At 42.6% G+C, this 16,319-nt stretch overlaps 6 protein-coding genes across 6 annotated transcripts; 3 read left to right on the top strand and 3 right to left on the bottom strand.

The window, feature by feature from the left end:
• Positions 1-1,261: 1,261 nt before the first annotated feature.
• Positions 1,262-5,548, top strand: Bfra_010115 (putative two-component sensor protein histidine protein kinase (dhkj) protein; the record flags this gene model as incomplete). Its single annotated transcript, XM_037340449.1, has 9 exons — positions 1,262-1,495; positions 1,549-1,637; positions 1,700-1,727; positions 1,777-3,150; positions 3,383-3,422; positions 3,475-3,587; positions 3,675-4,263; positions 4,320-5,201; positions 5,304-5,548. The coding sequence occupies 9 exons, from the start codon at positions 1,262-1,264 to the stop codon at positions 5,546-5,548; spliced, it is 3,594 nt and encodes a 1,197-aa protein (XP_037188917.1).
• A 359-nt stretch (positions 5,549-5,907) lies between these two features.
• Bfra_010114 (uncharacterized protein) lies at positions 5,908-6,522 on the bottom strand (the record flags this gene model as incomplete). Its single annotated transcript, XM_037340448.1, has 1 exon — positions 5,908-6,522. One exon carries the CDS (start codon positions 6,520-6,522, stop codon positions 5,908-5,910), a length of 615 nt encoding a protein of 204 aa, XP_037188916.1.
• Positions 6,523-7,325: 803 nt separating this feature from the next.
• On the bottom strand, positions 7,326-8,041 carry Bfra_010113 (uncharacterized protein; the record flags this gene model as incomplete). The annotated part of the gene is made up of 2 exons (XM_037340447.1): positions 7,326-7,756; positions 7,945-8,041. 2 exons carry the CDS (start codon positions 8,039-8,041, stop codon positions 7,326-7,328), a joined length of 528 nt encoding a protein of 175 aa, XP_037188915.1.
• A 1,370-nt stretch (positions 8,042-9,411) lies between these two features.
• On the top strand, positions 9,412-10,803 carry Bfra_010112 (putative translation initiation protein sua5 protein; the record flags this gene model as incomplete). The annotated part of the gene is made up of 1 exon (XM_037340446.1): positions 9,412-10,803. One exon carries the CDS (start codon positions 9,412-9,414, stop codon positions 10,801-10,803), a length of 1,392 nt encoding a protein of 463 aa, XP_037188914.1.
• Positions 10,804-11,004: 201 nt separating this feature from the next.
• Positions 11,005-11,740, bottom strand: Bfra_010111 (putative coatomer zeta subunit protein; the record flags this gene model as incomplete). The annotated part of the gene is made up of 3 exons (XM_037340445.1): positions 11,005-11,248; positions 11,346-11,574; positions 11,629-11,740. 3 exons carry the CDS (start codon positions 11,738-11,740, stop codon positions 11,005-11,007), a joined length of 585 nt encoding a protein of 194 aa, XP_037188913.1.
• A 1,123-nt stretch (positions 11,741-12,863) lies between these two features.
• On the top strand, positions 12,864-14,276 carry Bfra_010110ia (putative histidinol phosphate phosphatase family protein; the record flags this gene model as incomplete). The annotated part of the gene is made up of 1 exon (XM_037340444.1): positions 12,864-14,276. One exon carries the CDS (start codon positions 12,864-12,866, stop codon positions 14,274-14,276), a length of 1,413 nt encoding a protein of 470 aa, XP_037188912.1.
• Between the last annotated feature and the right edge of the window lie 2,043 nt (positions 14,277-16,319).

Below are 16,319 nucleotides of genomic sequence, written 5' to 3'. Positions count from 1 at the left end.
GGAGCTACTACTCCGAGCAACATTCAACATTAAGTGCGAACAAGATGGGGAAACACAAGTTAACTTCACGTTATCACATTTTTTATCATGCAAACAAGCCGCAGGTACTATTTAGCATCGTGTCATGTACACTCTCGAAGAGGAAGACGAGAAGAGGACTTTTGACCTGGACCCCACTGGTACTTCTACCGACCTCTCTTCCAAGCTGATTTGCTGGTCAGTCTCAACCATATACTTAAGTATAAGATCTCTTGACTATATATCTGAGTGTATGATCAGCTGAATGTCGAGCTCAGCTCTCTAAGCCGTGGAAGCTTCGAATGCAGTAAGGTAAGGCATAATTATATATATCTGATGCATCAAACGGATACATGTGAAGACTTTTGTGCTTTATTATTGGTATGCTCTTTTACTTCCTTTTGACCATCCATGTTCACTCGAGTCTGCGAAGTTCACAACATCCTTGAGTCGAAGCCGTTCAGAGATATCTGTGCATCGCGAGACGGATTGAGCAAAAGGAAATACCAGCCCTGTTGCTTGCGACAAGGATTGATTCGCAAATCTTTACCCCAAACTCTCAGCTGTCCAGTGACAAGCAGTATATCCACCCAGCTCCAAATTTTATCCACGTTCTGGGCTCATTACCGAGATTCATTTAAACAGGATTTGTTGGGTGGTAAACCTTTGCGATACAATCTTAATAACGACCACGCTCATTGACATTCCTAATATATATTCATCTCATTGTTCACCGATCTATCCACATATCCTTTGATGTCAATAGGAGGTTACCCTAAATCACTGCATTCAGCCTCCAAATCTACCTTGGTGATTAAAATACGTCAGTTTGTTATACAATCTGTTTCTCAAAACTTCACTACGCAACTTTGGGAATATCGCTTCGCTATCACGATTCCGTGTCTAAAAGCCTCAATCCGAATATTTTCATGAGTGTTCAAACACCATATTGCCTACCTTCAACATAAACCCCCATTTGTTTACCTTGGGTACCTTTACTATCGTGTTCTCGGTCAATTGCCGATAACAGATTCATTTGTACGTCCTTGTACCAGTGCGACGTTATCGTCGGATTCATCAACACAGATCGGAAATATTGGCGTAGAAGCCGTGTATCTGTCCCAAATATTATCAATTCTAGTAGCCGATGATAGATTGAAATGGTTTTATACTAATTTATCCGTTCCCACATTTTTAAGCTTATATGTACTGATCTCATCCTTTTGATGAGACCTAATTCATTATGTTGTCATCCTCAGAACGCAAAAGAATTCGCGAGGTTCGCCGCTACTACAAAAGATCTCCCGATGATCCCCCTATCGCTGGCGAAAATGCACCGGCCGAGAGTCCCGAGACAGTTCGGTCCGTGGAAAAGGCTAGCAGCCCCAATAGTACACTAACTGCGTTAATGCAATTGATCACGTGGCGTCTTGGTGCCTCAAGAGCGATGGTGTCTGTTGTTGATGATAATGCTCAAGTATTTTCGATTCCTATCAATACTACTTTTGCAGTATACTCACGCCTCTACAGTACTTTCTCGCGGAGGCAACAAAAACACTGGATTTGTCAGACTCTTCAAAACATGATCCAGGTGATGATTTATGGATGGGTTGTGGAGGGTAAGATATCTTACAGTAATGAGACTTTCGGGACCTTTTCTGACAAAAGCCACGTTTTTCAGAACTATTCGCAGTGAAGCTCTATGTGCGGTGAGTTTTCCAGACCACCTGTCGCTCACCACTAATATCTTGTGACTAGTACACTATAGAAGTTATCCCTGAACCAAATCATTATGCCTGTTTCAGTGTCCCGGATTTATCGTCCGATCCCAGGTTCTGTAATCTGCCTTATGTTGCAGGAGGACCGAGATTTCGATATTATGCAGGAACTCCTTTAATCAGTAATACCGGAATACCGATTGGAAGTGTCTTTGTCATTGATCCAAGACCACGTGAGCGGGCCACGAGGGCGGAGGTCGATTTCTTGGGACTAATGGCAAAAAACGTCATGGAATACCTTGAAATGAAACGGGAAAGTGTGCAGTTGCGCCGGAACGATGTGATGTCTAAAGGATTGGCTGCTCTAGTTGAGGGTCAAAGTAGGATCCCGCGGCAATTACCGACAGATATGGTCGTCAAGTGCCAAGACGCCAACGGCTCTCACTCGGATGAAGCGACAACGATTGATACTAATTTGACTAGTAAAATGGTTGTTTTTGACACGTCTTTAGCGACGGTCGCCGAGCAGTCATTGGAAAATATAGTGGGCCCTCCACACGCACTGGCTGGGGAAAACTTGCTAAATGATATCCTACCTAATACATCTATAGATCAATTGGTACTGACTGATGCCCCAGCGACTCATGATCGAATACTCTCACGAGGCGCCAATCTACTGAGAGAATCTCTCGATGTTGATTATACAATTTTCTTCGACATGAGTGTTGGCTTTTCAACCAGTGTCGAAAGTGAACAGAACGGAGATGTCAGATCGTCTGAAGATACATTTTTGGATGATTCAAACACAAAAAATGACTTCACAGCACCCGCCTATCTTTCCCAGGATGATGATGTCGATTTATCGAATACATCTGCCCGGTCTTCATCACTCAACAGGCGAAGTAATGAAGCAGGGTCTGCTAAAGTTAGAAGTTTCTCCACATCAACTTGTTCGTCATTGGATGGCGATACACTATCTTGTAGCCTCTACAGAGCGCCAAATGAAAAAGATCTGCAAAGACTTTCGAAAAGATATCCTAAAGGTAAAGTATGGACGTTCAATGGCTATGATTCTGAATCTTCAGAAGACGATAACTCACCACCATCTAAACAAATGTTCGCTATGCAGCTTGATCCACAAAATCATCGAGTCAGGAAATCTGATCGCAGCATACTGAAGCAGTGCTTTCCTGATGCTCGAGAGGTTCTTTTTGCTCCACTCTCTGAGGCAGGTACTGGATTACCCATAGTGGCATGCTTTGCAGTATCCCTACGGGACATAGCGATTTTCACCTCCGATACTGAAAAGGCATTTGTCCGTGGGTTTCTGAACAGTGTTTCTATTGAGTACAATCGAATATCCATCGCGGCTGCCGATCGTCAAAAAGGAGATTTCATATCAAGCATATCACATGTAAGAAAACCAATCCTATTCATTTGCAGGCATTTCTAGTAGGATATGTCTTCACAAGAGGTGCTCAAGGTCGAGCGTTCAGACGCGAGCCTCGGAAATCTCAGATATTTGTTTGTTGGTTTTACACGGTAGCTAGGATGCCCTACAGGTCAACCACGACAGCTACCTGTACAATCAGTCGTTGGCTCATGTAATCTTGCAAAGTAAAGCTGATTGATTCTATCGTCAACAGGAATTGAGAAGTCCACTCCACGGAATTCTCGGGTCTGCCGGTATTTATATTCTGTCTGGATCACTCAGTATATATTTTAACAACTCCAATAGAGCTTTTGAGCGAGACGAATCTTGACAATGGTCAATATGAATTCTGCTCGACAATAGAAACATGTGGACGAGTCCTTCAAGAAACTCTAATGGATGTTCTTGAATATGCCAAGGTATGAGCTCGATTTTCTCCCTTGATTTAATAGTCGCGGAGCCCGTGAATCGTCAGCTCTCTTATCACATAAAGCTAATGCGTATAGCTAAATAATTTAATGAAACATAAAGGGGTTAGTGTGAAAGCTCCAGGTACGAACGGAAATTCTTCCAATTCCCAGCAAACAAACGGCCGAAGTCTCACGAGCGACGATCTCCTTTCTCAACCTCTAGATCTTGCTAGAATGTGTGAAGACTCAGTGGCAATTGTCGCAGTTGCATACATGCACCACAAAACGAATTCCGAACAGCTTCTACATCGAGTAATGCAACCTCCGGGAACGATGGAAACGCAAGGGAGTCAAACCCTGTACAAATCTAACTCTGTCACTGTGTCCCTGCACATTTCATTTGACCATTGGCACTTCTTCTGCTCTCCGGGATCTGTGCAGCGAATCATCATGAATTTAGTCGGCAACAGTCTTAAGTATACATCGGCGGGCTTCATAGATATTTCTTTGGCTGTTGAATCACCCAAAATTGACAACGCCAAGATATCGAAGAGACCAAATATTGCCACTGATGACTTAGTTGTACTTCGAGTCAGTGATAGTGGCAAGGGTATTTCTAGTGAGTTTTTGAAAAGCAAACTCTTTATAGCTTTTTCTCAGGAGTCGTCATTGGCACCAGGTACTGGTAAGAACCCGACTATTGCTTTGATCTCATCGTTATGCTAATGTGCTGTGTAAAAGGACTTGGACTTCACATCGTGTATTCTCTCGTGCGGATGTATAACGGAACTATCGATGTTCAAAGTCAACTCGGACACGGAACAACCGTTACAGTCAAATTACCCCTTAAAAAAGCAGTATCTAATGTAACTTCTATCACCCCCTCCGATGCACTTCTCAAGGATCAAGTCGAGGAATTAAAAAGATTGCTCAAACAATTTAATTATTCCAAGTTCTCAACTCACGGTTTCCGGTCTGGCTCATCTTGTTATCTAAAGAAATCCCTGCACGCCTATCTTACTCAGTGGTTTGGTATGAATCATGAACCTGACGATGATGCTGCTGATATTGCTTTTGTCACTGAAGAAAAAGTCGATTTGTTTCTTGCAGAGCTGATGAAAGATGGTGCATCCAAGCCCTCGCTTATAATAGTGGTACGATATATTCCAAGTCACAGCCATACATCCCAACAGAACTCGGCTATTGGTATACCCCTTGAGACTCTCACGATACCGTTTGGTCCCTGGAAATTATTGAAAACATTACGCACCTGTCTATCACCAAAGCAGATACTACCAAAACCGCCTCCTGTAACCGATCATAAATTTTTCTATACCAGCCCTTTGCCGTCCCCGACCGCTGATATCCGAAAAGAACTTGGAACAACCGCCGTCAAACCCGTAGTAGAGGAAGCACTTACTGAAAAGTCACTCTACGTCTCCCAAACTCTATCAAAACCAAGCCAGCCAACAATTCTTTGCGTCGATGATAATCCTATCAACCTTCGCCTCCTTAGAGCGTACTTTCGCAAACTGAATTTCGATATCACGTGTGCGGAAAACGGAGCGGTAGCGTTCGAGAAATATCGTCTTCAGCCCAATGGTTTCGATCTTGTATTAATGGGTACGTGAATAACACTTCTCTTGACTTTGATTTTGTTCCCCTTTTCCACTTCAATCCACATCCAATAATCCAAAATTAGCTAATATATCTCACAAACCAAAGATATCAGTATGCCAATATGCAATGGCTACCAATCTACCCGACTGATTCGATCGCTCGATAAACTCCAGCAAAGTATTAGTCCGACCCCATTACCACCCACCCGTATTGTGGCACTTTCGGCTGCATATTCAGATGCAGATATGGAGAAGGCGAAGGCGGCAGGTATTGATGATTTCTGTGCAAAGCCGATGAAGGTTAGTAGATTGGAGACGCTGATGAGGGGCTGGGGATACCTAGATTTATGACCACGGGTCCAATTTGTTGACTTGAGCATAATCAAATTTGAGATTTTATGGTATTGTAAGGTTAATGTAAAGATTGTATTAATTACACAAGAAGACTGAGGATTGGGGATGATTGAGTAGAGATACATTTATAAACGACTAATCGAAAGTTTGGATACATAAAGGGAGGGCGTATACGGTGTCTTAAGAAAAGGAAATGTTGAAAACATTTGGATTGTATATCATTAACACACGGAAAATATATCATACTACTTCAGTTCTTATATCTTCGTTTTCGGAACTTGTAACTCCAATCTCTCCGTTTTTCCCCGTTTCTCTCTCCCAAAGTTAAGTTTTATACCTTCCTAAGGCCTGCTTGTTCACATTCGTTTAATTCTCTCTCTGACCTGCCTTCTAAGCCTCGCGTCATTTACTTGTGCTTTATGAGTGCCAATAAATTTCATATCATCTTCAAAAACCGGCAAGAAGAATCGTGTTTTGCATCGACCCAATGTTCCATCACCCGTATGAGATTTGTCAGAAGAAGCTTCCTCGTTCTTCTTACCTGGCAATGGATCTGATTGTGAATAACAGATAATCATGGAAAGTTCCTTCTCCATTTGGGGTTTCAATGGTAGAATGTCGAAATTCAGTGCAGAAACAGCGTCGGTTCGAGCCCTATCGTTCGCTTGCAGGTCAGAGTATCTAGCCCAAACAGACTCCAAGTCAAAGGCACCGCGCAAGGAACCGTAGCAGATCTGATGAGATCGTAACCGAGTAGATTCTAGATTAGTGAACGCTTCTTCGTTGATAAATGTTGTCCATATTCTTATGATACACAAGATTCCGCAATATCCTCGATTTTGCGAACACTCTGATTCGTTATGCCCCCAGTATCCGTCAGCCAATCCTCCTGACGTATAAAAGTCGATGGCGAGTAGTATAATTGCATCTTCCCAAGGTGAGAATTGTTTTGGATAGGTATCGATAAGCATTATCGTATTAGGTAAACGCAAAGTCGATCGGTGTCAAGTAGTGGAGTAAAGTAAATGTAAGACACTGTGAGATCAGAAAGACAATTAGTTGCCGCTTAAGCAAACAGTTCCCCTGTTCCGACATTCGGACCTAACCATGACTTGAAATTTTTCGAGCAAGAGAAATGTTCAGGAGTGTGTGATATGGTGCAGAATGAAGTAATAAGATGGTACTTACGACGTACTTTGTATTGTAAAACACAGTGAGTGTGATGGCTTTGCGGGTCCGATGTGTCGATTCTGTGACTTTTGCAATAGCTGCGAGAGTTTCAAATAATTCTAAATAACTAGCCGTGATTCATGATGATAGAGTGGAGTGTGGCTGATTTATTTCTGGAAGTTGAGATAGCAGAGGATAGAGTATTCGATTAGGGATGGCATGGTAGCTTTCAAGGGGAAAGAACGAGAAGGGAATGTGGAAAGAGCAGAGTTGTTCATAAATCAAAGAGCTCTATGTTCCTTCTCCTTAAAGGTGATCTTCTTCACGAAAGTTGCGACAAAGTGTTGCACACTTTCTGATATCAGGTTACATTCAGGACTACTGGAAATAATATCATACAGTAGTTGCAAAGTCAGATTGAGCATTCAAGTAGCTCGATCTAAATATCGAAAAGAGAGATCTATTATATACAGCTAATTACAGATCCATAGAGCTCCAGATCCACATTACTCCGCATCCGGGTATCTCACATCCAGGTATTCCCAAATCCAAATAACTCCATACCCAGGAATCTCCATGTTCAAATGTTCCACAGAAAATAACTTCAAATCGGACTATTCTTGATAGAATATAGCCCGCTCCAGTTTAATTCCTCCTCGAACTCTATCTCTGGCTTATATTCGCCCCTCATTTCATACATGGCTGCCGCCGAAAAGCCCGCTTTCATGGCCGTACTCTTGTTCCACAAAATTCTTCGAATCAAGAATCTCATGGCATAACCATGAAACCCGAGCATTTCTACCCAATCTTCTTTTTCCATGGCAAACATTTTGTATCCCGAACCGACAAAGTTATTGGCAATGGATGTGGCCGAGGATCGTGGAAGAAAGACATAACAGGCCCGAAGCTGTGCTGCAATCCACATACGACACTCGGCATTAGTGTAGTCTTTCTTGGGGGTTGTCTTCCACCTTATTCTTTTAGTACAGTCTGGGTCCTTGGTGGGAAGATCTCCCTCGTAGACATCGGTGACTACTACACTTGTTCGTCAGCTAACTTGGGTTTATATCGTACAACTCAAATGCCGCGGCAGAGAATCACGTAAGAGTTTTTGATGCAATTCGGTTGGTTTCGCCCACTTGAATCAAGCAAAGCAACGAGAAGAGTTTCATACATCTAGATGATCATAATGATTTGAGTTGAAAAGAAGACTTGGTACTTACGGGTGTCGTCCGATTTATTGAATGATTGGTTTCTGTAAACCATTGCCGAGTTGTGTCTCTTGTAGCTGAGCGGTGACTTGAGGAATTCAAAAGGCATCATGATCTTTGTAGATGATTTATTCGATAATTCATGTCGAGAATGGCAAGTAGGTAGGTAGATAGGTGCACAGGTCGAAACAGAAGAGAAATTTTGCGAGCACAATTATGCGACCTTTATATAGTGAGAATCTAGACCAGTGAATACTGCTAGAAGACTAGTCAATTTAGCTTACAGGCTAGACTCTCTAGTCCAACGAAGGGGTGGGGAAATCGGTCAAGATACTAGAAACACGAAAGTTGAATGGCTTCTAAAAACCGATTTTTGGGACTTTGGAATCGTTTATATATAGTTAAAAGAGAGGTCAGAGCAGGAATAATTCTGTGATTTTTATCATAACGTTCATTGCAAACTGAGAAGATATCTGCAGGTGATCCCCCAAAATAGACATAGGGTTCTCTTGCTAGTCTTGTCTTGCATCCAAAAAGCTTATTTTACGCTACCAACTCCACACTTTGACATGCCGAGAAACTTTCTTGACATTCAACTGATCTCGATCACGCAGGGAAGAACATGGAACACGCTGACATGGGAGTTGAAAACCTTACTCTCGTCAACGGTTAAAAGTAGAATCATGAGACTGTTGATATCAGAAGCCTCGGAACTGCGGAAATTTCCAACAAGTGAACTATCAAAAAAAGGAAATGGAGACAGGTTCCTATCAGGTCCCAATATCATATCGCTGTCCTTCTGTGACACAATGACCGCAAGTCATGCTCGGAGATCCAACACTTGGTGGATTTCACGTGCGTACGCACAAATCATCTAAGAGAAAGTGATGAGTTTTCTTCCCGTGACCAAACTAACCTTATTCCACGTCCAATTGTCGTGGTGGCCTTTCCTGGATCCATGGTCCAGGGCGTGGTTATCATGACGCGCATACATTTTTTAAGACTCAAAACGTCGATTGAAAACAGTATGAGAGTCACTGTTCTTTTCGTTGATGTCCTCCATCTCTTGATGATAATGTTGTTCGCACGCCTCCATTAGATATTCGGTAAAAGTGGTCATTGACGCGCACGTGCTCTCAGGTGCCATCATTGTCTTGAAACTCTCATGGATGCAATGGCCTTACGTCATCAAGTTTAGAATCAGCCCTGCGCATGGAAAAAGAAATTGATAGCCTTAAGAAATATTTTGAGTCATTGCCCCACCACAACTTTTGCAGAAGACAAATGCATTTGCACAGTTTTTGAAAAGATTCAATGAAGAGGAAGTATGTTCAAGACATCTCAACGATTTTTCAAAGGTTTATTCAAAAGGAGGAGCCGTAGAATACAACGTTAAAGGTTACCGTTTTCAATCTGGCTTTTCGAATTCCACGAACGGCTACAAATCTCCTCTCAAAATTTCACAAATTTAGTATCAAAATGCCTTCTATTGAAGTGAACGGTAACGCCGTTAAAACTCGCATTCTTCCAGTCAATGTGTCTGAGGTTGGGCAATTCAATAATCAAGAAACCCTTGAGAGATGGGAACTCCCTAAGGATCTCTCTGGACTACAATCTATCGCGGAAGCAGCAGAGTACCTCAAGACAGAAAGCATACCCGTAGCCTTTCCAACAGAAACTGTTTATGGATTGGGTGCGGATGCAACGCGAAGCGATGCTGTGAAAGGGATATACAAGGCTAAAGGGCGACCTTCAGACAATCCACTGATTATACATGTTTGCGATCTTACCATGCTACGCAGTCTCTTGACCTCGACCGATAACCGAAGCGTCGATACTGATTTTTCCGAAATCCCAGAGATCTACAGACCACTAATTAAACGCTTCTGGCCCGGTCCCTTGACTGTCCTTTTACCGAATCCATCCCCAAGCAAATTGGCACCAGAAGTAACAGCAGGTTTACCAACATTCGGCGCACGCATGCCAAGTTCTCCTCTTGCGCTTTCTCTAATACGTCTCGCTGGCGTTCCACTCGCCGCTCCATCTGCGAATGCCTCTACAAAACCTTCCTGCACAACCGCTCAACATGTGTCTCACGATCTTGACGGTAGGATCGAAATAATACTCGACGGTGGTGCGTGCCAGGTCGGAGTAGAAAGTACAGTTGTAGATGGCATGTGCGATCCTCCAGTTGTTCTCAGACCTGGTGGTGTGAGTATTGACGAAATTCGAGAGTGTCATGGCTGGGAAGGTGTGGTGAAAGGATACCAAGACCAAAGTGAAATTGGAGACAAGGCACCCAGAGCACCGGGAATGAAATACAAACATTACAGCCCCAAGGCGAAGGTTATACTGTGCGAGAATGGGCGCGGCATTGGGCCTCTTTTCGGGAACGAAGCGCTCTCAATTGTAGCAGCACGAGCTGAAGAGACGGAATATACTGGGCGCAAGTCTTCATCCTCCGACAAGCCAGCCACAGTTGGTATTATATCTACTCGGAGTTGGAGATTTCGACCCGGGGATGAAGATTATACCGACTATGATATTCAAATAGATGAAGATGAAGACAAAGAAACTACAGACATAGAAGGGGGCTTACAGTCGAACGAGTTCGCGCTCTACACAAGAAAGCATAAACCTTGGATCAAAGATTCGAGTGATCAGACGACAGGCTGGCATGTGGCGAACTGTTTGAAAATTGCCTTGGGTAGTGAAATTAAAGATATCGCCCATGGTCTCTTTTCGGCCCTGCGAGAGTTGGATCAAAAAGGATGTGATGTCATTTTTGTGGAAGGCATCAAAGACGAAGGGGATATTGCGGCAGCCGTCATGAATAGGCTTCGAAAAGCAGCCACGGTCATTGAAAGATAGAAGATACAGAATCACTGCCAAAATTCATTATATCTAGATACAATTCCATAGAACAAGCTGCGTCCCATTATGATTTCACTATTCCTATGCCTGGGAATCTGATATGCCCCAACTCCAGTACAATCTAAACTCCTTTTATGGCTCCCAACCAAATATAATGTTGCCCATCCACAATGACACGATCTTCGTTCTTCATGCCCTTCACAGACCCTGCCTCAACCAATCCCCTAGCTTGGCCTTTCCGAATTGTGCCAAATTGTTCATGCCTTGCTCGCTCAAATCGATGCCCTTCAATTGTGCCACATCTTGCGTAGGCGCCTTGCTAACTCTTTGGACGATAATCGTGGGGTCTGTTTCGAGAATAATACCATCATCAACCATCTCATCGACTGCTAGGGAAAGGAGGTCGTAGTTTTCGATTATAGTCCGTTTGTCTACGGATTGTCTGTGGCATATTAGCTTTGCTTTCTTTCGCAACCCCGAGTAATAGAGAGAGAAGTAAGGAATGATTCCAGGGCATGTCCCATCAGGACAAGACGTACTTGAATAGCAAATGCAAAGAATCCCTCAGAGCCAAAATAACATTATAAAGCATAATCTCATTCTCATCCACTCCTCCAACTACATACATCATAACATCGCTCTCGCTCTTATATAACACAATACGATTGTCGTAGAGGATGATATCTGCGTTTTGCTTTTGGGTCTTCTCGAGGAGACCTTTCTCGAATGCTTTTTGCGATTTTTGATCGGGGTATGGTGGTGCTGGAGCTAGAGACTATGTCAGAAGTTATAATATCAAAAACGGATATAGAAAGCACATACAAGAAGAGTTGTGGTGGGGTGGTGCATAGTATTTGGTGAATACTCGAGAGCCATCTTCGGCATTGAGGATTATGATGGCATTGACGGAGAAAAGAGACATATTGGGCGCCATGATGATGAATTGGGGCCGATTGTCAAAAGTATTTCAGTAGGAGTTGGGTGTGCGGTGTACGGTGTTCGAGGAGAAGTCTTTGGAGCTGGTATGAGAACGAAGCTATTGGTATGGAAATCGTGGTCGCAATGTCATTGGTGCCTCAGGGTTCATGGATTTTGAGAAATACGGAATATAGTTGCTCCGTTTTCCGGGATCGTGTAGGAGACAAACCACAGAGTAGATCGATGCCTATACTTGGCAGCAGCTGTCTTCAACAACATAATTGTTTCTCTTAACCTTTATATAAACATGCCTCTTTGTAAGGTCTCAGGGATATAGTGATACTTATTTCAACTATCTCATACTCGCGCGTTTCATTTGTTTCTAGTTTAGGACTGAATTAGTTTGAGATATTTGAGTGAAGATTTGATTTTTGTAATTGATCTCCGCATGTTTTTTTACCTATCCATAACGCGCTTCATCAAATAAAGGGAGGGTTGATACCCGATATGGTTCATGATGCAAAGATCATGATCGGCGCAAGATGAGTTTAGTATTTAGCGAAGGTAGAATCAAGTGATCAGTCCTTGCGCTAGCTTCTCGAGTCTACATTTAGATATTTCAAAGCTATGGAACTCTTCATTGAATAACGGTACATCAATAGAAATAGCGTGGCAATCGTTCGTTGCGTTATATCACAGCGGTGATTACCAAGTTTAGGCCTCTTCTATAGATCACTATTGCTCTCAAGGCTAGCTTTTCTTCTGGCATATCTATTGGAGCACCATTCCGATCTCCTGGTCTATCCTGTGACTCCTAATTGCGGCTGCTCAGATTGGCAAAGTGAGAGTCTCGCCTTCTATTAGCTTACATATGTAAACCACAGAGCAGAATTAGATCTCACTGTTCTCCATCTATGTATTTTCTTTGTTTAATTTAAACCACTCATCGCCTTCATTCTTCCTTGATCGATTATGGAAGTTGAACAGCATATACATTATAGGTGAACAATGCCATTGTACTTGAATAAATAGCTCGTTTTACAGATTACCTCTGAATGCGAACATCTTTCATTCATTTAGATACATCTACCCACACGCACGCACAAACACTAAACTTATCAAACCAGATCTTAGCTATCATGAGTTCTGACGATGATTTGCCCGCGCGCAATGCACCTTTCCATGACCCGCAAACAACTTCAGCACATTCAATTTCACGTCAAGGAAGAGCGAAGATGTTCCATCCCCTTCCAGGGCAGCTTATCAAAGATTGTCAGAGTCAATGGTCGGATAGCTTAACCAGGTCTCAAAAGTACCACGAGGCTACTAGTGCTAATAGTGTACCAGGAGCAACTGAAATTCCTGTTCCCTCCATGAAGATAGTCGCGAGGACGCCACGGCCAAGCGAATCAAATGTAGGGACCGGCACAAAGTTATCTGATCGCGATGTTTCCTTTTCTCTGGCACCAGGCAACGGAATGCTTAAGATGAGTGTAGACGCGATGACAGAATTCATTTGTGACTATGCTAATCGTTGGCACTCTACTCTCCCATCTAGTGATCCAAGCAGAGTAACACCTAATAGATATCTTCCTGGGACTGTTCCTTTGTTTGCCTATTGGTCCACTGACTTCCATGAAGTCATGGAGCAAGGACCAAAGCATGCTGCGGCGGAGCTTACCAAGAGGTTTTCGCGAGAAGAATTTTGGCAGTTGCGCTATATTTTCTTCCTTGTTCAAACTGGTTCAGAAGAACGCGACCTGTTTGGACATATAGCTGTCTGTGCTATCTCTCCAGAAGCCAAGACCATTGATTATCTCTGTAGCGCCGCCGACGACGGTCTCATTCGCGGTAAAGGTGCTCAATGTGTTGAAAATTTCCTTGCTATGCTTACAATATATCTTGGAGACGAGCCACCATTGCGTCAAAGATTCAATCCATGCGATTGGAAACTCCGAACCGGCCGAAGCGAGTTGCAAGACGAGGAGGAACCTGACTGCGGCATATATACAATATGCAACATCATGTGTCTTGCTTTTGCATGGGAGTTATCTTATGGTGCAAGACGCGGACAAGAAATGAGGAACGGTCGAATTCGTATCTGCAGTACTCTCCGTGTTAGTGGTTTCAGAGGGTTTAACCCCGCTAAAGGTGCTGACAACACGTTTTACTACCCTTTGAATAACCTCTCGCCTCCTAACTCTTTGATTGATAGTTTTGTTCAAATTCTCCATTTCCCTGGACTCATGATCAATGAAACTCTGACAGCAGAAGTCCGCCGTCGCTCACCAATGTACTATGGCTGTCCTGACAAAGAAACGCTCTATGCACATTGTGATCGAAACAAACGATTCTACCCGAACTTCGACAAAGTAGGAATCAGCGGACGTCTCGTCCCGTTCGCCAAATTTCTGTCCTGGGTTGAACGATATGATCTCGCGAGAGAGAGGGATGTGGCGCCGTTCCCAAAACCTTATCTACCCAATGGTTCCAACGGGAGCAAAGATTGGATTCCACCTGATGCCCACTGGCCGACTCGAAGACTTTGGTAAGCTTCGCGGTTTCTCCCGAGGTAAGGTATGTGGGTCCGTCACTTTTCTATCTTTCAATCATTTTACTTTCAATGTAAGTTTATCTCAATTCAATGATCCAAAAACTAATGTATTTCACTTCATCCAAACTCTTATTTTTCTTTCCGTGATTTAAACCCCTTTGTGAAGGACATGTTTTGTTTTGTGCTCGTGATGTAACCATGAATTGATGCTGAAATTTCAAATTAATTCTGAGTGAATGGATCGAACACAAGTGTAAGTGCATGATCTGTGGGTTTTGGATTTGGTATATGATACCTACAGATTCCAAGATACCAGTTCCATGGTTCAAAGAGCTGAGTCTTTGTTGACATTGTCTCTTTTATCTGTCTTTGTTATCAATACAAGTGAGAAATTCTTTGATCCATAACAAGTGGGACAAACAAAGACTTTATCGATATTTCATTTCTGTTCTCTCATTCATTTGGCAGCGATGAAAGCCCATTCAATGGCATGGAGGAACTACACACAGTGTCTTTCCTTTGTCTGTTTCAGAATAGCTGTTATAAGTCTATTGCAAACCGAAATCTTCATGGAAGTGGGTTAATTGAAGGTTAGTGTTTCATGATAACCAATCCAGATGCATAACCTAATACATTACCTACGTTCGATCTTTTAATGTTGAAAAATGTCATCATTAAGCATGCTTATGTTGAAATCCAATCTCTGCTCTGTCCCAGCTCACTATATAAGCCGAATAAATGATGATCAAGCCAAGTACAGACTAATTGCCGTCATAAGACCACATTTATTATCTATCAATCGCGATTCCAGTAGCAACGAAAACAAAAATTCAAAAGAAAGGAAAAGAATCTCAGGAAAAATCAGCTTCTATCACGATCCAATCTCAAAAATTTTAGTCTGGTAATCAACCTAAGTTTCGAACCGAATCTAGAGCATTCTCGAATCAATGGGTACTGATAATTCTCATCGTCGATTCCAACTTGCTTTATATTTATGATCTATCCTTTTCATTTCCTGCTCTTGCAAGTCAATAATGCGGAAAGAAAGCTCTGTTATTAGAGCTCAGGATGGGCCTTATCCTCGATTTGATGATGATTGAATCAAATCACCATACTAATATTGCTTCGCAGATTACCAGAGATCAAGCAGAGGATAAGGAAGGGTTTATATAGTTTTTTTTACAGCTTCGGCTATGAGACTTGTGATAATAGTGGGCAGACTAATGCTTAAGCTTTCGCTTTAGATAAATGTGATAGAGTTTCGAATGTTACTTATTTAGAGATGGTTTCGATAGCGTAATCTTTAGCCGAATTTTGGTTCGCTAAGTTACAGGCAGTGTTGATTAACCGAACAAGTGGCACGGTAATAGCAGATCAAATCTTATATCGGATCTCCTTGTTCAAATCACGTTTACAGAGGCTAATAATTGTGGTTATTTGAATGGACTTTGTTGCGCATCCGCAAGTTGAGATTGCAGGGCTGATTCCTGTGCTTCTCGGTTCGAGTTGCATTTTGATGATTTTGAGTTCAACCTAAATTTGGCTTTAGTACTTTCATATCTCTAAACACACTTTTCGTCCAAGTTCCAGGATGACTTTGAATTGAATTATCAAAATTATTGTAATGACATACCGGTCTCGCTAACTGAAGCTCTAGCCTTTTAGGATTCAGTAAAGTGCCGACGTCGAGCATAATCAATCGTTTGAAATGTGCTCAATTTCTAGGATGTTTCAATACTAGTCTGCAAACTTTTTATGCAGAACTTCAAAGCCGAGGATGTCTACGCCGGCTCACAAATTTTAGCTGGAGAACGATATGACGTAAAATTCCTGCGCCTTGCACCCCAGGAAAAGGTCAAAAAAGAACAAAAAGAACAGATCTCAGGAACAAACCAGTATTCATCCACGTCATACCTCCTCGGATCACACAGCCAGGTTATCTGTCCACTTTCACGAACATCAAACACAGAGCCATATAAATCCGCGGCACGATTATTTCCATGGACTGGTTTTCTTCATCATAGACCTATGTGTCCCTAGA

The sequence above is a fragment of the Botrytis fragariae genome, assembly GCF_013461495.1.
Source record: "Botrytis fragariae strain BVB16 chromosome Unknown tig00000186, whole genome shotgun sequence".
NCBI classification, from domain to species: Eukaryota; Fungi; Ascomycota; class Leotiomycetes; order Helotiales; family Sclerotiniaceae; genus Botrytis; species Botrytis fragariae.
This window is presented reverse-complemented; position numbering and strand designations above follow the sequence as displayed.